This window comes from Filicampus tigris, chromosome 14 (genome assembly GCF_054856515.1).
Source record: "Filicampus tigris isolate MCC_2025a chromosome 14, RoL_Ftig_1.0, whole genome shotgun sequence".
NCBI classification, from domain to species: domain Eukaryota; kingdom Metazoa; phylum Chordata; class Actinopteri; order Syngnathiformes; family Syngnathidae; genus Filicampus; species Filicampus tigris.
The window spans coordinates 18646693-18671065 of record NC_141230.1 but is presented as its reverse complement, the minus strand read 5'-3'; the positions used below and the strand labels follow the sequence as shown (position 1 = coordinate 18671065).

At 40.7% G+C, this 24373-nt stretch overlaps 1 protein-coding gene across 7 annotated transcripts in view; it reads right to left on the bottom strand.

Annotated features, from left to right (window-relative positions):
* The window catches only part of fign (fidgetin), a 66959-nt gene that overhangs the window by 33122 nt on the left and 9464 nt on the right, over nucleotides 1–24373 (bottom strand). For 3 of the 7 annotated variants that reach the window (XM_086052314.1, XM_086052317.1, XM_086052318.1), the window contains 2 exons: nucleotides 2180–2422; nucleotides 1399–1541 (listed from right to left, as the gene is read on the bottom strand). In XM_086052314.1, coding sequence (XP_085908440.1) covers nucleotides 1399–1423 — 25 coding nt within the window. In that variant the 5' untranslated portion in view covers nucleotides 1424–1541; nucleotides 2180–2422. Of the gene's footprint in view, nucleotides 1–1398; nucleotides 1542–2179; nucleotides 2423–4337; nucleotides 4483–20617; nucleotides 20944–22536; nucleotides 24210–24373 lie in introns of those variants that run through there. The other 4 variants (XM_086052315.1, XR_015089660.1, XR_015089661.1 and 1 more) reach the window with 4 other exon arrangements.

The following is a 24373-nucleotide window of genomic DNA, read 5'->3' as shown; positions in this document are numbered from 1 at the left end:
TTGGACAGTGGCAATCTAAATTGAGCATTATCATTCTTTGGAAAGGGTGGAATTAGATGTTGATCTTAAAAAAAAATAAATGTGAAAAAGCCATACAATGTACTGCTATTTTGGATAACTTTACATTTTGTTTTAATCACTGACAGAATTTTGTATTTAACATTCTGTGTGCATGTCCAATTACCAAATGCTGGTAAAATTAATGGAGAAAAAAAGGGTATGATGAAATTTTTTCAAGTACAAATAACCGACTTCACAGCCACAATAAAAAACCAAAAAATAAATCTGAACAACAAATTTAAAACCCACTTTACAACAACACATTAGAAGTAAACACTCCAACATAATGGATGTACATTTTTTTTTTCTCTCCATGTCCCTCACTGAATGATGGGTGCTGGAATGCTGTTTTTTTTTTTTTTTTTTTTTTTTTTTCAAGAGGAATGAAAACATACTTGAGCTCATTGCTGACGATGCTAATTTCCTCTGCAGAAGCAGGCGGAAACATGCAAATGAAATGTTTGAATACAATTAAGTGCTTTGGTCTATGGAGGTGGTTCACTTAGGACAGACTGTTTGCTAAAGCACACAACTTATGCTCACTTTGGGTGCGTATGTTTTTTTTTTTTTTTGTTTGTTTTTTTTTTAAATCATTTAACTATGTGCCCCCCACCCCCACACTGTGCATCATACACACTTTACAGTCTAATCAGCTAAACATTGTTGTGTCGTTTTTTAAAATTATGCAGGGTTGCAAAACTCTTGCATTTAAATAAGCCTGAAAGTATTAACGATAAATGGATGGGTGTCTAATTCATCCAGCATGTCAAAAATAGGTGAGTAGATATTTTGAGTCTTTTACTTAATTTTAAGGCAGCTTTCTGTTGTTGTTTTTTTTCATGAGCAAACTCCTATCATGCAGAGCAGGTGTAAAATGCTTAAAAAAAATAATAATGATGAATTTCCCTCAAAGCCTTTTGACCCATCATTAAAACATTGTTGCATTAAAATGTCTCTTCTAAATGAATTGATATTAATTATACATAAGTGTGACAGTGAGCAAAAATGAGAAAGGAAAAGTTGAATTGCAGCAATAGCAGAAATATAATTAAACGTGGTTCTAGTCCTTTAGTCTCCCTAATGAGCTGTACGTTGGACCTAATTGATAGTGTCACATCTATTGATTAGAAATGGAACATGACTTTGCACAGAGGTCTCAACTGTCACATACTGTACATTTAGCGGGGAAAGACGTGGGGGAGGAAAAAAAATAAACATAAAACTTTGCATGCATACATATAACATTCACAAACGCAATCCTCTTTTGTGGCTATGAAAGGCACAAGATGAAATAAAACAGCATCGGTAATAGAATTCATATGAAAAGAGGTGACATACCATAAAAGCTGGTGCTAGTAATCATGTCTTCACGCCTGGAACGGAGAGCAGAAGGAAGACAGCAGATTCGCAATGTTCACCAGGTGGAATTCCAACGGGTTGCTTCTCATCGCAGCCACACTACTGTAGATCTCCTTTCACAACTTCCACACAAACACACACACACCAAGGATTTTTTTTTTTTTTTTTTTTTAACGCACGGCTCCGTGTTGTCCACGCAAATCACCGTGCATGCACGCGAGGAGGAAGAGGAGGACAGCGAGGGTGTTTTTTTTTTGTTTTTGTTTTTAAGAAGGCTACACGGGAGTGTGACACTTCTTGCAAGAGCCTGATGAGACACACTGGCGATGACACGAGACACACACACACACACACACACACACCTACACACGTTCCTCATAGGAAGAGCGAACCCCCTCCTCCTCTCCCTCCTCCTCCTCCTTCACTTTTGGAAATAGATTACTTGCAAACAGTTGATATAGCGAGTCGTCGCGTCCCGACGCTTATTAATACGAGTCGAGTTTCTCCGCCCGTTTTCTTTCAAATCAACGTGCACAAACTTGTTGTTTCAACTTATTCAAAATGCAAACGTGCGTCATCATCCTACAGCCGCGGCGTCTAGTCATGCTTGTTTTTGTTTTTTTTGTTTTTTGTTGTTGTTTTTTTTTAGGCGATGGAGCTGCATGGACGCGTTCGAATAGATGGCAACAGAGAGGGAGACTCGCGCGAAGCGCGTAATAAAAAAAAAAACATATATCACGGAGGGAGGCTGCAGGCTTACCTGTGTAGGTGACAGGGCGGCTGCGGGCTTTTTTACGCGAGCATCGATCCGAGTGCGGAAGTCTGGCGGCCGTGGCGGGGCGTTAAAGGCTGCCGGAGCCGCGGCTCGACAGCGGAGAGCATTCCAAGTTGCTGCTGCGAGCGAGACTGACCACTGCCTCTGCCATGTTGGAATTCCAAGCCCTTGGACAGCTGCTCGGCCGACTGGAGGGGAGGCAGGCGCGCTGCGCACTGCGCATGATCCCTGCAGGAGAGAGCCAAATTCAAAGAAGAGCCCCTAATGAGCTGCGCGTTCACGAGGAGCCTCGATCGTGACAACACTTGCCCCCCCCCCAAGCCATTCGCACATGTTCATGGTCTAATTACAGCCGTTTGCATACTGGACGCTGGATTTAAACCGGCTCTGCATCAGAGGGACAACATGCATTTACGGCTGTCAGAACAAAGGCTGTAATAAAGCCGTTCGCCTCCCACAAGCCATAATCAACATTATGCATGTATGAAAAGCTGTATAATCTTCAAACAATTTCACTTCAATAAACACTACTGAAAGACATATTGTGTGGTTAAGAGCAAGAATAAACCAAATGAGAACAAAATAAGTCTTTGCGCACCATGAATGTGACCTATAACCTGAACAGCTCAGTTGAAAAAGTGGGGAAGTTAAAACATAAACACTTGAGGTGATGTGGTTGTAAAAGTGTGCACACCCTCACAACGGGGGGTGTATTTGTTCAGTTCAGAATTGACCAATAACATTTCAACTCTGGTTAAATGGGAGTCAGCACTAGTGATGCGCCTATCGATCACCCACCGATCCTGATCGGGCGATTTCTGTGGAAAAGTATGTGGCATTCAGTTATTTCACTGGTGATCGCAAAAAACAATCACCCGCAGCTCATACTTATATAGTATGGCATCTCCTCAACCCTTCCTTAACACTGGAATAACTGAATATGTTCACACATTTTCTGCACTTTCAATTTGAATTCATTTTTTTCCATAATAAAGTGGCGTAAATTTTGATATTTATTTTTTCCCATCGGACTAAATCAAAAAAATAATTGATAGATTAATCGATTATTAAAATAATCATTAGTGAGTACTAAAATTGAAAAAGGAGCAGCTCGCTATCGGAATCTGTATCGGCTGATCCAAATCATGGATGAACGATATCGGCCTCGACAGCATACAAGCTAGATCGGAACACCCCTAATCAGCCCACACCTGTCACCATTTTAAGTGCCTCCAATTAACCCCAAACAAAGTTCAGGTGTTCTAGGATGCTTTTCTTGACATTTTTGCGGTTACATCTTGCGGCACATGCCGCTAACCACTGAGTGCTCTAACAGCATGGAGATGAATCTTTTTGTTGTTCAAAGGTATCAGTCCGAAGAAGGATACAACATTTATCAGGCCTAATCTATATAATGGAACACAATGAAGACAGTCAACAGGTGGAGAAAATTTAACACATTACCGAGAGCTGGACGTCCCTTGAAAACTGGTCAGGGAAGCTGCCAATTGAGGCCGACGGCACCAATGAAGGCGCGTTTTAAAATAATGTTTCATCTTTTAAGGTGAAAAGTTCCACATTTTAACATTTCACGTTTTAACGCGAAATGTTCACGTGTCAACATGAGAGGTTTTACATTTTAACATGAAGAGTTCCAAGTTGACGTGGTAAGTTTCACGTTTGAACGTGATAAGTGATCACATTTTGATGTGACGAGTTTCACATTTTAACGTGATGCTATCACATTAAAACGCAATAAGTTTGACTTCAATCAAGTCACTGACAGAGTCCTCTTTGTCTTATAAATCAAAGTCACTAGCTACATCACTACACTGCTCGTCTAGCTGTAAAAAAAATACAAATAAAATAAGATAAAAGCCAAGTGTTTCAAAAGATTTGAGATTAAGAAGACACATACCTACATCGGTAATTCAGTGACCTGAAATGGAAGGAATTGCTTTGTTACGTTCTGCCGATTGCGGACGGCAAACTGATCACGTTAAAATGCTATTTGACTTTTGTCTTTCCGGTGTGGCAGCAATACGCTTCCGTACAAAACAATGCTGGATGCACAACACGCATAACACATTCCCGGTCCAAGTACAGAACTGAAAATTATGCTGAAATACATTTTTAATACACCTCCACAGATAGGCGGCCACAATTTTTACATATGACGTTTTGTTATTCAACATTTATTTCATTCCTACATTAGAATGGGACATTGCACCGGCTGCACCTCTTCATTACGTGTCCGTGGCCTTGACAGAGGGAGGTAATCTCTTCTCCTTTGGGGAAGCAATGCAGGGAGACCCTGGTTAGACACATGATATGACCATCGGCACCAAAAGTCCCATTATGCCTTCTCATATCCATAGCCAAGGCCCTAAGAGTGATGCATTGATTCAACCTCCACCACTCCCCTGGCTGCACCATGCTAATTCAAACTCGATGAGGTCTTCGGAGAAATCCGACCCACGAGGCGGGACGCCGCTCGTGCCGCTCCCCCAGACAAAGAGCCGTCCGGCGTGCGTGTTGGCGGCAGATTCTATTTTATTAAATAGCCTGCACGTAATCCCATACACGTCACTTCGTCATTGAGTGTTTTGAAATCGGTCAGTACAGCAGCAGATTGCGTCGACGGAATAATTACACTGCGCTCCCGCACGTGGATCCGCAGTGCAATAACGGCCCGAGCGACCGTCCGCACGTACGGGGGCAGCCTGTGGAAATCTCGGCGTGCTTAGAGGTCACGGTGAAAAACAACAGCAGTGCATTTCCAGGTGTAGCCACAGCCATTGTCTGCTTCCTCATATGGGCATGTTGAGACGGTGCCTTTGTCCTTGTGTCAGCAGGCAGGACATTCTAAATTATTTTGCTCAGCTGCCTCCCTGAACCCTTGCTACAGCACGTCAACGCACACATCACGCCGACACCCGCGCACACGGCTTCCGAGATCACAGTTCATGTCCATCACAAGCTGGAATCCTGCTCGGGAACATGTCAAAGCTTGATGATTTGAAGGAGGATATTAGGAATTGTTTGCTCTTGGAGGCTCGATTGTGCTTCCCACCAATCTGATTGATGTAGAAAATTGATCACTTAAGTGAGTAACATTCGGTGTTTTGTAACATTTAATTTCAAGGGTGGGCATAATAATCGATTAGTTGATTAAGTGACCGTTAACAATTCTGTTAATTGTGTGGAAGTGATTGCCTCTTGAAGCAATTGAGGCAAAAATGACTTGGATGCAACCAGCCAAGGCACTGATGAGTTCACATTAGTGTAGAAACCGCAGTCAAGAACATTCATAGGGAAATTCACCCAAAATAAAATTACAGGTAAAACAAAACAATGACTCAATTGTTCATTTTATCCATAGTAGAACATGGGAATTGCAGTATTTAGTAAACGCTGCTCACCAACAACGGCTTGGAGGATACATAAGGATGTAACCGGTAAGTCGAGCATGCCAAAAACATATATGTGTAACACACGAATCGGTTCCTTAGTGATGCGGGGGAATTACATCAAAACCAACACGTTATTATACGTTAGGAGCCAACCGAGTAATCGGCCGATTACGGCCCTTCAAACATCGGCCATAATCATCTGCCATTTGGCTAATGTTTGCCGATTGTTTTAGCTTTAAGTACCGTAACCATTTTGCAGTTGTACACAAGTAACACTGGTCTCTTTATTCATTACACATAACCAAGACCTTGTATCCTCAAATATATATAATGACATTTGTTGATAAGGTCATTCTATGGACCGGTCATTCAAAACAAAGCAAAGCAAATCCTTTTTTTTTTTCACCACAGGTTGTCCTAGGAATTGACCTGGAAGTCAGTATTTTATACACAACATAGTCACAGTTTATTTAAAAAAAAAAAAAAAAAAAAACACGTGTTAAATATGATACATTCAACTACTGGTAACAAACACACATATGACAAGGATTAATGTCTTTATAACTTTTTAAATGCAAAAAAAAAAAAAAACACGTATACATTATATATTTGTTTTTAATTCATCAGCTAATTAATCGGTAATCTCTATTTTTTCCTGCCAAAAATCGGCATCAGCCTGAAAAAATACGTACCGTGTCAGCTGCTAATTATTATCTATACATTTTTAAACATTATTTTAGAAATTAAATATCATATTGCAATGAAAGTATACAATTATTTTTAATTTATGTGTACTTGTGTACAATACTTCCCGAATTTTGGATGCTTTTTTTTTTTTTTGCAAACGAAAACATTTAAGAAATTGTATTAATTTTGCACACTTGTACATTTGTATTTTTCAATAATGCTCTTCTACATTCTAAGTGCGTATTTTTGTCACGTAACGTGTAGCGTTTGCCGCCATAAAAGATCGAGTGAAACCAACTACTGGCCTCAAATTCCTCGCATGCTTTTAAAATACTAGGCAAATAAAGATGATCCCAAATCGGAATAAAACAGGATGATTTAGTCCTTAAACACTCATTTCTCACATTATTTCAAGCTGCGTCTCCAAGTGTGCCCATCGAGCAGGACTTGAAGTCTTAATAGGGCCAAGCTTTGCAGTGAATAGAGCCCACAGAGGATAAGCTACTAAATCTTGCAATAAAAGCAATGTGATTTACAGTAAATTCCACAAGGCTGACAGTGCCACAGCTGAGGGCATAAACATTCCTTTCAGTGCTGTGCCTCAATTCCGTCCGCCGTGAACTACAATCACGCAGGCACGCTGCTCGCCGCCGCTGACTTTGATAAATCGCCAGGAAGTCTTACTGTTGGCACAAAACTACAACTTGTTCACTCGCATTTCTGCATTTGTCCCCCCTTTTTAGCGCACGTGCGAGTGCAGTCATCTGTCATTGATTGATTAGCTACGGCCAAATCTCATTTTGACTCACATTTCACCGTGAGTGTATTATTTATAGGAGCTCTATCTCAAGGAATAGGGTGCTTTTTTTTCTTTTTTTTTTTTTTTAGTAAAAGTGTTTCCCTATTTACCTGCAGCATGGGTACGGAAGTCCATTCCATTACTTGACCTGACCACCAGTAAAGGAGATTAGAAGTGGCAAGCTTTTGTGGGATTTCACTTCCTAAAAGCAACAATGTGGAACAATTTTACCTGAAACTTGCAGCTTCCAAATCATTTTGGTATCCACTAGCACCACTCTCACTTCCATGAAAACCCCCCCAGGTCATCTGCTTTAGCTTCCGATAAACAGTATAATTTAGACGATAAACTAGCCTGGAAACCTTTTGTGTTAGCATTGTGCTATCAGAGCTGTTAGGCCACTTAAGGGTTTATTTACAAGCTATTTTTTTCATTGATTTAAGGGAAAAGTCAAGTCAAAAATTGTCTTTACAATATGGTTTACGTACCCCCAAATTCTTTTATGCGTTTGTGGAATATGAATTAAGCAGAACAATCCACACATTTTAATCCATCTCAGGAGGCAGCCATTTTTCTTTTGATTGCCGCTTGCTGTCGACTGAAAATGACATCCCAGTGCCTAAGCGCTCAGGTAATGACCTGAGTCACGGCTCACCTGTTTTCTGGGTTTGGTCATGTGACGTTTGCAGGCTGACAGGTTTATTTTTTAGCTTAATTCATATTCCCCAAACACAATATTAATCAGAATACTGCGTTTGGACTAGTAGGGGCGCATTGACCAAATTACCGTAAAGAACATTTCTGAACTGACTTCCGCATTAACTCATTCACTGCCAGACATTTTCAGACCATCTTTTACCCAAACGTTTGAAAAAAAATACAAATAAATTCCTGGGATTGAATGTCAAAAGACAAATAAATAATGGTACGAGAATGGCAGTGAATGAGTTCAAGACACAATGGGATTAAATGAAGGAATTTTGTTGAGTTCTGCTTGACTTCTTTAGACCTGGTGATGTGTAACAATCCCTCAAACCTTGTAGTACAGTGGAACCTCTAAATTTGACCAAAAATGACATATTTTTCCAAAACCTCATTTCAAATCATAAAGATCTTATTTCCGGGCATATTGCCTTTTTTTCCCCAAACTTTTTGTGACACGCATTCACTGTCAAAGACTGCGGCGTCACCATATGTGGCGTTACTGCGGTTAACGTGCTTTACTTTTGCAGTGGTTAACTTTGTTTTACACTTACGACTACCCAAAAGAAGAAAAAAAAAAAGATGGGTGAAGTGCATGACACAAACCATTGCTGCCCAACGCCTTTGTCATTTGTAATGGAACTTGCAGCAGAGCGTTTTTGCACTTGAGTGATAGTTGACTTTTTTTTATTGTTGAGATTTTTTTTTTTTTCCAATGTTACTGACAACATTGCGTGTATCGTTAATAAGGTTTTTATGACAGTGACCCTGGAAGGGATTCTTTCTAATTCCTTTTGTGAAAAATGTATTGAGATTAGAGTTGCACTGTATTCAGAAATGAATGCCTGCAATCAACATCTATTTTCAATGGGATAGAATTGTTTGACAAAATCAATATGGGAAAAAGTGGTTTGTATTGATTAGTCTTTTCGGTAGATCCATTTTAATTAAAATGTAAGAGAGTGCACGGCACTGATAGCAACTGTTCTTTTAATTCTTCCGTGTTTTGAAAAAAGGAGCAGGCATGGCCGAGTAATGCTTGAATCGAATTACACCTTGAGTAGCGAATTAAACCTGGGCTACATATGATGCATTTTGTATTTCAATAACAAAAAATAAATAAATAAATAAAAATAAAAAAAATCTAACGTATTCCCAAAAAAAATTGTGTGAATATGAACAACCGTGCATGCATTTTAATGGAGGCACTTAAATGGTAATTATTCCACTCAGCCTCAAACGTAGGTAACAAATGGAATTCAATCAGTGTCCGTGCATAATGATGGTCATTAGGAGAAGGAAAATAATAATGACATCCTCTCTGCATTAAACCTGAAGACACTTTACACAATGATCCTGCCGCCGTTATTGATCTCCATGGAGATCAGCAATTGTCACTTTTCAGCATTCTACTTGAATGTTAAACACAGCTCATTTTTGTTTTGCTGCAAAAACGGTTCAGCCGGCACTAAATGTTTCATTTCATTTACTTCCCTACTTGAAATCCTGGCTCTCATTTGACATGATTTTAATTTGGTACGTTTGCTCAAGCTGCCGCGCCAGTTCTCAAGCCCCAGTTTTGTAAATCAAAAAGTGAACAGACGTCACTTCTGCTTTGCTGAATGCAACAGTTGAGAAATTTATGCGACTACGAATTTCGCGGCGACTCTTGCCGCCCCCTCGCCAACGCCTTCATTATGATATAAACATAAAACTTAGCGGGGATATGCCAAATGGTTGAATTGACACTCATTAGCTAATTAAGGCTCAAGGCTGTTTTCCCCGCGCCAGATTTTTTAATGCAAACCCCAAATACATTTTTACCGGCGCGCATGACGTCAATTCCCGTCCTTTGCATCGCTCATGTTTTGTTGATTATCCCAACAGTTGCTTACACTTATCATACACTCGACGGTATGAATTGAGGCTTCTCCGAGACAGCCACTTGGTCGAATAATTAAATAAGATCTCCAATCAAATGATCCATGATTTGCATGCCGTCTGTTGCCAACGAGCTCCATCTGTTTGGCTCCGAGAGCTCTGACACTCTTGCTCTTGCGAGTGAGACAGCAATAACGTAATTGTGGATGTGACAGCTACACCAGATGATGCAGGGACTGTTCAAAAGTCTGGTCCAAGACATACTGTACAAGCTCTGTGTCATATGGTCGGCAAGCATGACAAGAAAAAAAAAAAAAAAAAAAAAAAGAAAAGAAACGGCACCGTTGTAATAACAAAGCTTCTGTAGCGCTACGTTGTCTCTTTCTGCACACGCATGCAACATAAACTGGAACTCAAGCACCTTTGCGATACAAAGTTACTGTAAATAATTGAATAGCAGGAAACCCAGCATGGAACGGGAGGTGGGAGTGAAGGACAGCAGCGCTTGTGCCAGTTTGGCCGGGTGCCAGTGGGCAAGGCAGTGCTGGACTGGGCTCTCGGAGGCAGGCGCAACTCAGTCAGTCAAGACTGGGCTGAGTCAGGCGTCCCCGCTTTGATGGGTCTGTCAGAACAGGCGGGGTCTGCCTTCAGTGAGGGTTCAGGTGTTCTCCATCAATACATGCAGCTAGCCCATGTCAGGGTGAGCCTTAATGAGATCCAGTACGAGAGTCGCGTCAAGGATAAGAATAGAGTGAAGCCCCGCAATTCGCGGGGCATAGGGAACCAGACCGACCGCGAATAATTCACACCGCCCTAAAAGTGAAAACAATTGCCTTTATGAAAAGAGATCACGTTGCACAATACCGATCTAACTATGGTATCTATCAATAGTATTTAGAGTATCTACAGTATCTATTTACAGCATCTACAATATTCATCCGTCCATATGTATCCAAAGCCTGGCATGTCTAATCAACTCTAGCAAAATTGCATTTTAGTAGGGGTGCACCGATCGCAATTCTCTGGCACTTCACCGATCCCCAATCTTTAAAAAGCCAGACCTGCTGAACGCGATTTTTGCTGATCGCGTTTTTTTTTTTTTTTTTTTCATAACCAGTCGCGTACTCTCAACGTTCCAATCTTGATGTCTTGTAAAACATTGAACAATAAAAAAAACGGGCTGTTTAAACTGCACAAGAAGTAGTTCTTTTGACTAAAAATGAAAAGCCTAGTAGTCATCTCACAGCGGAAGAGGGCGGTGGCTGAATTTTGCGGCGCGAGAGGAAATCCTTGGATTCTGAGAAATTCTGAGAGTGACATTGTAATGCAATTAGGTTTTTTTTTTATGTTTTTAGAAAGTGAAGCAATAAATAATATTAAGTTTTGGAAGAAACATGCCACCCAGATTACTAGCAAGTAGTTTACCGGGCAGAGTATTTTTATTTTTATTTCAGTTCAATGTGGATGCAAACCAAATCCAGTCTTAGTTCCCAGCTGTGGATGTGTAATGTAATTGGAAAGACAACAACAACAACAACATCCTCATCATGGGTGTCTTCTGTCAGCCTCTCTTACTCTTCCAGCATCTCGCCAGAGCAACACAGTGATACGAATTAAATGTGAATAACATGGGAGATGCTACCATGCCAGCCCTGTGTAAAATATTCCACTTATTATTCTGCCCTCACAGAAAGTCCAAGGTGTTTCTACAAATAGCAATATTGCAATTAGTATCACACTGGTATATGGTTTTGAGTAGAATGGACAATGGGAAACATACTTGCATGTACGTTGTATAAATGTTGACACTGCATTGAGGGGAAAAAAAAATGCATGCCATATGCTTGTTGAAACTATTGTATGGAAAAGAAGAGAGCACCACTGTATTTCTCAAGCAAAATATGCAAAAGAATCACTTCAGGACAAGAAAAAGAAAAGTTTATAGGAATTGGATCATTGCCAAACTGGTTTTCCTTCCTCACTACACAACTAAAGTAATACTTTAAACTTTTTTCGTGAAATTTCGAAAGAAGCCTGTATATATCTCGGCTTTGCTCATTTCTAAAGCAGCAGAACATATGTAGACAAGACATAAGTTGCAACTGGTGTGCAGGCCTCGTGGAAGCCGCATCAGAAATGATAAAAGAATAGAAAAATGTCGCTACTTCCATTGCGAAGCACTGCAAAAAAAATATATATATATATAAAATATAAAATATATTTTGCCATTAAAAGCACATTTGTCATTGTGAAACCAACCAATATTTTAGTGCCGATTGCTAAAAATAAATCAATTGCACAACACCGGTAGAATTCAACTGGAGCGGTCCCTACTCAATCAAAATTAAGTGTTATCTTTAGCGTTTTCATCTGTCCATGAATTAGGCAAGCAATGCAACTACACATGTGCAAGCCTCACAAGCGTTCATTAACCAAACAAAACGCCGATTGTGGGAATCCTCAACAGGGCTCCCAAGATCCATTCACAGCCGGGCGACATAAGGAAACCCGACTCCAGCGCAATTGAAGTTGCATTCATTTTGCCAGGCTTTCGCCTTTCCAAACAGCGCCAAGACTTCCTGATCGGCTGTAATCCGCAGCTTTCGCACACACGCGAGTCATTGTGAGCGATCAAGTCCCTTCTGTTTACTCACTCCAAACCAAATGATCTTTCACAAGGAGACCACTTCAGTTGTGAAATGGAATTTGCCAAGGTGTTCCATTCCAAGTCTATTTCTCCCTTGGCTTTACCAATTCCCAAACCGGGTTCAGTCGCTCACAGATAATGTCTGTGAGGATTGAGCCGGGCTCCTCTGCTGTTTTAATGGCTCAGGGGAAAAGGCATTTGAAAGAAGTGGGCAGCAAAAAAAAAAAAAAAAAAAAAAAAGTCCCAGCACATACAGACATTCCCATTTCTATTTAGTCAACATAATACATTAAGCGTGAGAGAGTCTTTTATACCAGCATGCTATTCATTTCACATAATTGCACTAATACGGCAATATAAACTATGCCGCATATAGTTTATAGTGTGTGGTTTGATTGTAAAAAGATGTATAATTTACTTCATGAAACAGCAACTTAGTCACATGTTGGAATTACAAGGGAATAAACGGGCTGATGGCTTTATCTCCTTCGCGGGTGACAGTGTTACAGCTTTGCTTCGTAGTTATGATAAATGGTTGTTGTAGGAGGGCTGCATTTACTTTGTAGAGTCATTATGAGAATATTATGTATGAGAAAACAGCCATTAATATTCATTATAATTGCAAACCACCGAGCTGAATGCTGATGCGCTCAGATACCGACAGGATGACTTTTTTCCCCCGGCCCGTATAGTCCTTGTTGCAGCCGTGCATCAATACGTGTGGCGGAAAAGTCATGGCGATAGACAGTAAACCCTCTTCCATCGAGCGGGTTACATTCCGGCCCACCCCCGCAATAAGTGAAACACAAAAACATTCTACTGCCAGCGGAGCAATCTGCCAATCCCTCTGTGTATTTACACTGAACAAATCCCGGTTTTCCAAATTAACAAATTTATCGTCTCACACTATACAGCAATAATCTTGCCCAAATGTGTACGTTATAAAATGAACCACAGTCGACACTTTCTGTAGGCTTAAAAAGCAGGATTAGGCAGATAACGTTCAACAATTGTCAACAAAACCTTGGTTTAAAACCACTACTTCCAGTTTCGTTCTTCTGCTTTCAAGTTTTAACCGTCGCAAACTAATTAAGCATGCCGTCATCTTGTGGTTGGAAGTGGAATTATAGTGCACCCAATATAAAGGAGAGTTAGACCAAAATAGTTATTAACTGTACAAAATAAAAACCACTGACCTGGAATCCGTGATGGAGGGGGGTTTACGGCAATCACATCTTTACCTTGACGGTTATATACTTCTCAGTAGAAGCATGTTTATGTATTTGGCCCACTTTTGTCCAGTCTGGTTCATAAGCTGCACTTTATTCTCCGAAGGATAAACTGTTCTTATTCCAATACATAAGAGCCCCGATTTTGTTGGTGTCTGGTAATTGGAGCCATTGTGAAGGAAGGATCACTGATACATTTCCCAGTCTACGTGTGAATGAGGCTGTAAAGGTCAGAGCCTGTTCTAGCCTCCATCCCCCAAGGGCCCTCAGCAGTCGGGGCCAGAGAACACCACAAACAATTAAACGTGTTGCTCCTCGGCGTAGAGCGGCCGGACTCTTGTCGGCTGGTGAAGTTTTTTTTTTTTTTTGTTTTTTTTTTACCTCTGCGAGCCACTGTTGGTCACTCTTCACAGCAATAATCTGTAGGTCTGAGCAATCAATACGAGCGCGACAGCCTCAGCCTCCATTAGCGCGGATATCCCTGGAGTGCATGATGTATTCAAGCTCATGCACACATTCACACGGGAGGGCACCAAAACGTGGAAGGCGAATAAATCGACACATTAAATACTCCAAATGTACTCACAAAACATATTGTGATTAAAAGGGACAGTGTGTAGTTATTGCACCTACAAAAAGATAAAAAAATATCGATGTGAAATATAAAATTGCCCATTTACAATAACCTACTTTAGAACTTCGGAAAACTGTTGCCATCCCACATGCTCCTATGTTAGCATCAGCGCTAATGTCATTGTTGAGAAGTGCTTAGCACCTTATAGAGCAAGGAGCCCTATTTGGCAACATGAACTTTAGACCATAACAAAAAAAAAAAAAGATAAAGCGGAGGTTGCAATCAATGAGTAGTTCCCCAGATAGTGAACAATTCTGAAAAAAAAAAAAGGCTTCAAGCTGTTTATTGCCACACCCAGTTAATGTTTATTGCCAAAGTAAATATAAAACAAAGACAAAACTAAAACACATGTGTCTTTAACAACCAAACAGTTTTGCCTTAGGAATGCCCCCACTAGCTTAATGCTAACACATGATGGAAAACGCTTACTATCTAGACACACAACATCACAATACTCGCAGACATGTATTCTTTATCCTCTGCAAAAAATATTATTAGCATCTTTCTGAATCACAGTAGTTGTCAAACTATTATTGTTTCCATTTGTGCTTACGTGTCTATTGTCAAGTTGAGCAAGCGAGAAGGAGCAGCACAATGAATTGAAGTGAAGCATTAACTCATGATACTAATGATGTTAGTACTCTGCGTTTTTATGAAGTACAATATTACGCAGTGCCATTTTCCGTATTAAAAACACACCACTACAATTGAAAATAAATGGTATCAAAAGTTTGTTTTTAAATGAATGAGAGCCCAATAAAGGATTTTTCCATGCAATATTATGACACTCTGCGATAACTTGAGTTGTAAAGGGGCAAACCTTCTTTGGTAAATTTTCTCCATCTCGGAGGAATATAAAGTGAAAAGGAAATGTATTACTCTGCTCAATCGTAGATAAATGCGAACTAACAGCATATAATGGTGTTGAAAAATATAACATTTTGACCTGAGCAGATTCCATAGTGCATGTGTTTTTATTTGTTCATTTCTGCTATAAACATGCACATTTCTCCACTGTGGGATGATTAAAGCATGATCCTTTCTATCAAACATGACTGAATGCTTCCATGTAATTTTCTCCCTCCCTTTCCAATAGAAACTTGTCTTGACCTACTGTCAAGTGTCGTATTGGATTTTCTGTACCGTACATAGATGAATGGAATTAAATAAAGGCCAGGTTTTATCATATCCCACGTTTGAGTGGAAAATTCATTACTAGTTTGTTTTGATATTAGTTGTAAGGCTACTGAACACTGTGTAGCTAAAGTTCCTTCTTTTTGTATTTGAGTAAGAGCTTGAAAATGACTGAATTGCGTCCTTTGCAAAGACGCTGGATTGATAAAAGGAGAGTAATTGTAAATGTGAAAAGAACTCAAGGTTGGCGAAGAAGCCGCTGTTTTTCTTTAACATTGTCATCGTCGCCAACTTATTGAAAATCAGGAATTGAATGGCGCCGTGAGTGTGTGCAGGATACACGCCGCGGCCACGCCATTACATGTTTTTGCACCGATCAGACAACGCTCAAACGGTTCTGCATCGTTAATTCGCAACCAGTAATACCTGACACCACTGCACTAATAGTTTTGCAAGACGCTGTACGTATTGTGTCAAAGCGTGCATTCAGTTGAAGACAGTACTTTCCATTTTGCATTCGTTAAGTAAGCCAATGAGTCTCTCCATGCACTTCCCTGCAGGTTGAGGTGCTTTAAATTGTCGAGTGACCTTCCTATACAGCAATTAGCTGATGAGTTTCATCGTACTGCGGATCAGTATCATTAGGTTGCAATCACCGCAAACACAGGGAAGCTTCTCAGAAGAGGATCTAGCTTGATGTTCAAGCACCCTTACCTTATTGGACAAATTACAATAATCAAAAGGTTTTTAACGAATATCACAAGGCAATTTTCAGCAACTTTAAAACGAGAGTTGTATCAAAAAATGATCTCATTCGCTGCTGTGGAACTTTCTGGTGTGTATATGTACAGTAATCTATCTCTATATATATCTCTCTCTCTATATATACATATATTATATATATATATATAAAAAAAGGGCAAATTGTCAATTGTCAGTCAATAAAGCCAAGCTAGGCAGTGTATAAACGCCTCTTTGTTTACTCACTGATGGCCTTTAACATCATGCTAGCAAGTGAGACGAAATACGAAAATATCCAGGTTAGCTTTGCGCTAGTTAGCAGCTGGTATGACTCCAGCGGATGGATTCACAATTGGTCCAAATGAACACCCCGGGTTCTGCCGTTGGCCAGTGTACGGCGAGAGATCCTGGAGTTTTAAGTAAGTTATTCTAAATTAAAAAGGAAAACATTTCCATAAATTGACATGTCTGCGTTAGCGTGCCAGTGTATACTGTGATAAGTTTCTAAAAAGGTGAATAAGAGGCTTGGTAAAGCTCTTTAGACAATACATGGTGTAGATAAAGTGCATGATCTTTGGATTCTTCATTTGGACTATGATGTGTTTTTCGCCAAAAGGACAATCAGTAACCCGTTGAGTTGATTCAGGAGTTGGTGAGAAAACGGAAGATGGATTCTAGGTGCGAGTCTGGGGTCTCGTATGTATAAACAGTTTGTGTTGCAGTTGGTTGTGGAACGTATGTGTTGCGATGGTGAGGAAAAACAGACTCATATCATGTAGTGAATGACAAATGTCATGTAAAAAAGCCATTTTGTTACAGCTGCTGTGATATCTTATGAAATAACTAGTGCTGTCAAGCGATTAAAAAAAAATTAACTGATTAATCGCAAAATATTCCATAATTGATGGCGTTTAATCATTTTAACTACAATTTTTTTCGCGAAGCTTGGAACCGATATTTACATGAGGAAAATCTTGAAATTAATCTGGAAAAGAAATAAATGTATATTTTGATTCAAAGACTGTTCTAATAGCTTTCTTTGATCCTTGAATACGATTCTTTTTCTGTAAGATACAACTGTTGACCGATACACCAAAGACGTACAACTAATATGGTATTTGAATTTAGCTTTGCAAAGTGCGCAGATCAGTTTGCATTACTCCAATGAGCCGTCGAGCAACTTTTTAAAATAAAACAACGTAAAAGTCCGTCTTTGCGACAGTGATTCTTTAAGTTTTGCTACAAAGTGAGCAGAGGTCAGCTGCCACAGGAAGTACATAAACTTGAGTTGACTGAGTTCATTTCTTTTTTTTACGCGTTATAACATTTAAATTAATCTCCATAGTTGATGCTTTAACTTTGAAAGCCCTACAAATAACACGTTATATTGTGTGGCAAATGTTTTGGTCATGCATTGTAAATGTCAACAGTACAGTAGAGCAATAGAAATGTCAAGAACGGCATAACTACACCGTGAACAATGTTGGGTATCTCTAACTTAGTTGATTTTTAGTTTAGTTAGTTGTCCATCACATAGCTCAGAAAACATCAAGGGCAGGTTTTTAACAAAGACATCACTGGGGCTAATGTGACGTGTCATCGCTTTCAGGAGCCAAAATAAGACAGAAAGGGCTCGACTCAAGACGGTATTTCTTTACCAACTAAAAGCCTCCAGTTCCTCAAATGATAACTAAAATGTGTTGCTGGCTGCATACTGCAGAGAGAGGAATGTGTTAGATCATGAGGTTTAGGTTAAAATGATTGTTATTCCGCTAAGAAATACACTTTGTCTCACTGGCGGAAAAGTGAAAATCCCTCCAAGTCGGCGCTGACCCGCGGCTGAAATTAGCAGTCGCACAACAGTCTGACACCGGGAAGTCATTCTTGCCAATCATCTGCCAATCACCGGCAACAAACCAACCATGCATTCAAACAATCACGTTTTGAATACAAGGAAATTGCTGCACAGCTAGTTAGTGTGGCGACCCAATTAGCTGCTAATGAGCATTTTTCAGATGAATGAAAACCTCTCTCAGAAATAGAGCCATTCATTGTAATTCAAAGTCGCTATATATTTTTTTAAAAACACAAGAATCCGGCTAATGACTTAAATGATAAAAAAAAAAAAAAAATCACATTTGCCTTTGTGTTTTGACATGCACCCCTTGGCCTCAAGAGTTGAGAGTCACACAAACAACAGGGTGCACTCATTACTGACCTAAACAACATTACGACTATTGTTTGTGCAGTTGCGAAGGTTGCCATCTTTGTTTATGGGGACAGATTGGCCGGGAGAATTGTGCTGCTAATAGATTTTGTGCAGACATATTTTCATGCTGGCGGTATCAGACGGTGACACACGTGTAACCCCGGTCTCCAGCCTGCTCCACTTAGGGGCAACCCTATCGGGGTTTGGCGGCGCTAAACAACCCTGCTGTGGTATTTTTCCCCAGCAAGCGAGGCTGTCATTACTGCGTCACCATGGAAAAGATGTGTGGCAAATCCAGTTTTAACAAGGCTGTTTAGTTGAGAACGCCTCCAAATGGGCTAACTGGGCCTTGCTGCGTCGCTTGTGTAATGAATTCCATATCGGCTCCTTTCCACACTATATAGGACATATCTAATTGTTCTCATGATGTGGCGACAGGCAGAAGCTAATGGACAAAGCGCATCACGCCCGCCCACTGTCCCCCCAGCACCCCCCACCCCAGCCTGAGTTGTGTTCTTCTTTTCAAACCGCAATTATCAGGCGATTAACACGTTGGTTGTGCCGCAACAGGGTGTGCTGTGAAAACGCATGTTGTTTCCAAAGGCACTTGGCTGGTTACCATCTCTCAAGGTGACAGAAATATTGCAGATCTTGCACGACAGTGAAGGGCGCCGGACAGGCCGGGCTGTGCGTGGCTTATGAATGTGAAAGTCACTGCAGTTTGGCCTTCCTCTCTGTTTTTACTGCCCCACGCCAGCAGATCAGCTTTACTCAGCAGATTCCTCTCCGGTGGGAAACGCAGGCGGATGCAGGTGGCGGAAAACAGTCTCACATGGCTAAAGCTCGACGATCCTAATGTTAATTATTGATCAGTTGATCAAAAGAGATGAAAAGGATTTTTTTTTTTTTTTTCTTTTATAAAGCGAGAGCTCTGACTTGTCTTGTGAGGGCTGCCAAAAGATCAATACTTTCAATCATGCCAGAGAGCTCTTGTGTCAGTCACGCTGAGTAAGGTGATTACAATTGAGTCTTAAGACAATGAAGAACTTCACGGGGGCTTCCTCGGGCACACTTAGCCTCCTCTCAGGGAGCCTGATGAAGTCAGCGCGGCTAAATAGACCTGCAAACCACTTAAGCGCGCAGGCTGAGAGGCTGACACCGCTGAGCTTCAGCCAAACTTGCTGGGTCTAGCCTGTGTGCAAACACGACGTGAACTACATGCGGGTCAATATCACGATGACGAGCCTTTGGGGTCCTCATAGCGATCACTCGGTCATCATGAAAATGCAGCAGAATGTTGAAGATTCAAGGTTTTAGTGTCCGCAAGTTATTTGATGAAATGAGTCATTGCAGTCATCAATATTCAATTTTCAGACTAATAGTGAACATTTTGCATATTGCTGTCCACCCTGTCATGTTTGTTCAAGGGCCAGTAAGTGTCCCTTTAAGAAATCCTCTGGCGTTGTCATTGACATCAGAACAAGCATTTTGTTTTTATTGAGTGGAGGCTGAAACAGTGGATGCTTGCAGAATAAATATTTACACTTGTGTTTCATTATTTTCATCATATTTTGTGTGGTCAAGCGTAACATGTCCACTCTACCATCGTGAAATAGCAATCAATATAAAAACCTTTTGGCAATTGTAAATATGCTTAAATGAATCAGGTTGCTAAGTGAAGGTCCACTATGTGCCCATAAAATGCTAGCGTTAGCCAAAAATGTCCACCCCTCTCAGAAAGCGCATATATTTTGCTGTTTGCATGAACATATATCATTCATTGTATCATTCAGGACCGTTATTTTCCGGGGAAAAAAATAAGTGCAGATTTTTGACCAATATGGCGTTCTAACATCATAAAATCTACTTGATACAATGATTATGAAGTTCAGTGGAAAACCAAGTTTTCTTGGTGACATGGGAATGTCCCAAAGGCAACTTAGTCATCTTGAGTCACGTAGAATTCAACACCGAGCATTGAATTGATTCTGGTATCCGATTAATCGATAATTATTTTCGACAATCGTTTAATCATTTAGAAACCTTGTTAAACTTAAAATTGTTCAAATCCTCAGAATTTCAGCCTGTCAACAGTAAATATTTGCACATATTTGTGTAGTCCTCCATTAAATTAGACTTTGGAAAACAATACAATACCACCACAGCTGTAACTGAATCATAATTAACTCACATTTGTGCATTTTCTGCAATGCCAGTTTGAAATAATGTCACGTTTCAGAATACATGGAAGGAAATGAAAACATGTTTTTTTTGTTGTTTTTTTTAAAATCCAATTCATCAGCAAACTAATCGACAGATTAATCGGTTATTAAAAACTTCCGTCAGTTGCAGCTCCAATTGAGTCCAAACAAAGCGTGACATTTCTTGCATTGGACCAAATTGTAAAGTAAACATAGCGCAGCACGTGCTGCACATCAACAATCAGCAGCACTAACGACAGCGAGCCGTCGTCTTGTCTCCCCTTGCAAGCGCGGGAAACAAAGATGCACTAATAGCTTTGTGTTGAGCACGGTTCTGTGTCTTTACCGTTGCTCGATGTGTGACACCAGCCTTTCACGGAGCAGGTGACTTGTTAGTACTCTAAGCAACAACGGGAACAGATGTGTCCCTGACAGTGGATGGATGGTCAGGGTCCATCTGGTCAGTACAGCCCTGGACAGGAATGATGAATACAGCTTCATCAGTGAATAGCTGTCATCAATCGCGGGGCCGTGGCGACGGCCGGTGACAGCCGCGCGCCAGCGCCCGGGCCCCAGGTGCGGCGGAGAGAGAGCGGACAGGCTCTGGAATGCGGGTCAATCAGCCAAGTCCCAGCCAATGTTACATATTACAATGTAAACTGAATGCATTGGAAAGCAAGTGAAGAGCATTCCTTTGTATGGGTGCCGGGCCTGTTCTTTGACAGAAGCACAGATTCCGTCTCAGATTTATATCAATGCAGGGGCCGTTAGCGGAGCCGCGCGCTAAGGACGAGCACCGGGCGTCTAGACAAGTCATGGCTCCACATTGTCTTCGCCGGCGGTCCCAAATGAAATGTGCTGCATCCTTGTCTGCCTCAGTGCATAGACATGAAGAGGTACTAAAACACCGACCTTGCACAGCGCCATTCTGAATATGTTATGGCCCCCCGCTTTCCTTGAACTGTCACAACTTTAAAATCGACCACTTCTAATGGTTTCATACACGGCGTGCTCATCTTTATGCAGGACAGCCCACCTGCTCTTAGCCTTGAAGGAATGCTATATTAACACACTGTACGGACTTCCAAATGTTGTTTAAAAAAAAAAAGAAGACAAATAGCCAAAATAATTGCGACAAATATCATCTACCCATATGGCCGGGAACCTTGTGGTGGGTGTGTTGCATGCCCTCGATGTCAATGAGAAAAAACAAAATGCACACACTTTTCTGCCGGGAAACGCCAGCTAAAATTGGGGGAAGATGTGACAAAGACGAGGTCTTAATGGTGGTTGCATTTCAGTTGTAATTTGAATCTGTGAATCAATCTCAAATTGATTCAAAGACATCAATTCAAAAAAAATGAGTGACTTTTTTTTTTTTTTTTTAAATGATTCTCATCAAGGGGTGTACATCACTCCAATAAAAGACAATGCAATACGTATGGTGATACTTGGGGTGCGATGTGATTCAAAGTCATGTTTTTTGACAGATATGATGCGTGACATGACGACAACAATGTGGCAATTTTAATATCACCATATCACAGTTATCGTTACATCACTGTATAACAAGTGTCTTGTTATTTTACAATATAAAAGCATGGGCATCATGGTTACTATAGTGAACGAAAACTAACACAATAACTAAAATTGAAAAAATATTTCCGTTAACGAATAAACCAAAAAAACGAAAATGCTTTTAAACAAAAACTGAAAGTGCATCTTGCGTTCATAAATGTAACTTAATATAATAGCAAAAATATCCTTCGTTTTCATCTTTGTCAATCATCCCACATGAGCTGTGTAACGTGTACCCGCATTGCAATTATGGCGGCTGCGTACCGTAAATAAAGAACATAAACAACTCTGCAAAACTCCACTTTCATACCTCACTTCTTCGCCGTGAAAAAGTTTAACGTCAACACAATAACCTGACCTTCCCTATGACAACAATGCATTCGCCATGCAAACCCTCAAACATCCACTTAAAGATGCGCTTGCGGCTCAGTGTGTGCGTGTGTGTATAGAAGTTATACTCTGTGGCAGCCCCAGTTTTTGTTGATATGCTGCTGTGTGACGTTTCTCTCATAACGGGTTTGCTGGGGGTCGCCCGTGTTTACATTAAGCAGCACCACTGGCTCTAATTAGAGTTAATTGCGGAAGCATTTGTAAGAAGTGCTCGTGAATGACAAGCAAGCCCGTTCTACACATGTTTACAAATACAACTGATGGGATTAAGGAATAGATTCGGCACGACCACTGACAGATTTGTTGTACTCACATGTGCAAAGGTTATTGTAATGCTTTGTCGGGGTGTAATGTGAAAGCATTTATAAAAGGACACAATGCAAACAATTTTGAAATGTTTTTTTTTTTTTTTTTTTTTTAACCTTTAAAATGGCCCTTATGACAGTATAGACATTTTCTCCAGTATTGAATATATTCACTCGTCACAATATTGGTACACCTCCACACATTTGAATGGCATCCAACTCAAGAGCTGTATCAAAAGCTCTGCACTTACCGAGATAGTTAAAATGGCAGCATCGAGCTCCACCAAGGTTGAACGGCGAACAAAAGCGACTTGTGTTAACAGCTCACTTCCTGGTTGACGGAAGAGGAGGCAAATTGACGGGAGCAAACATTTTTTTTTTTTTTTTTAAATTCTGGGATAAGTGTAACGGCTTCATGATGACTCTAAGGGCAAAAAAGACTTAGTATAGTTTTTAACCTAGATTTAAAAGCATGTCTTCAATTGTTTAGGTGTGTTTGATATTGGGGCAGGTGAGTGCGTCAGCTAAATTTTGTATAAAAATGAAAATAAATATATGACACATTTCAACTTGTTAAAACACGCTCTTTAAACTGAGTATTTGAGCAACCACAAAATTGAAAGCATTAAATGTAAAGAAATTTTGGCATGCATTGTTGTGTCTGCGTACATGAATTACATGAATGTGCCTTCAAGAGGCGGGGCCTGGTGGGTTGGCATGTGACATCAACGAAACCACGCGAGAACTGTGGCCAACAGTAGCTTGTAAGAGTTGAGCAAATGAGCTGCTACTTTAATTGGGGCCAGTTGCTTTTTTCCCCCTCCTTCTCTGGGAGCAGAGAGGGGAGGGGTGAGCAGCTACGCACAGAGGAGGAGGGAGGGAGCAAGACGAGACACTTTAAACACAGATGCAATTTTGCTCTGTTGTGTCCATTGTCCTTAAAAAAAATAAAATAAAAAAATAAAAAAACGGTGCCAGCGGGTACCTGTTTGCCCCAAGGCAACAGGAGTAGACCACGGATCTGTACTAAAAAATAGCTCCCCAGTGATGAGTATAATTTGTTTAAACTCAACATGGTACACATTCAACAATGTGATTTTAATAACGTGATATTTTTGCTCACCGTTATCATACCGTCAGAATCTAATATCGGCCCGGGCCTGTGTGCAAGAACCTCATTGAAAGGGTGCAAACCGTGACAGAATCTGCAACATGCAATGGGGAAAAATGACAACTCAATATCTGATGGTTGGTGGCATTACCTCACCTAATTACCATCACAGTGAGGCTGAACACAGCGGCGGTTTTACCACCGCGCACCGCTTCGGCAAAGAGAAGGCTGCATGTGTAAGCTGGCAGAGAGGCGGTTTTGTACATTTCTGCTGCCCTGTCGTTTTCTCTGCGGGGTGTCTCCTGGGAAAATCAAGGGAAGGGGGGAGGTCGTGGGGGCGGGGGGGCGTTCTGGCTGCAAACACACACACACACACAGTACGCAGCCATCACATCTCTAAAAGGCATCGCAATGTCGGCACACTGATGCTGCTTATGTGTGATTAAGCATCTGCCTGCAAACAGCCCATACGTCTGATGACCCTGTTGGTGTGCATCTCAGAGGTGTTGTAGCACTCG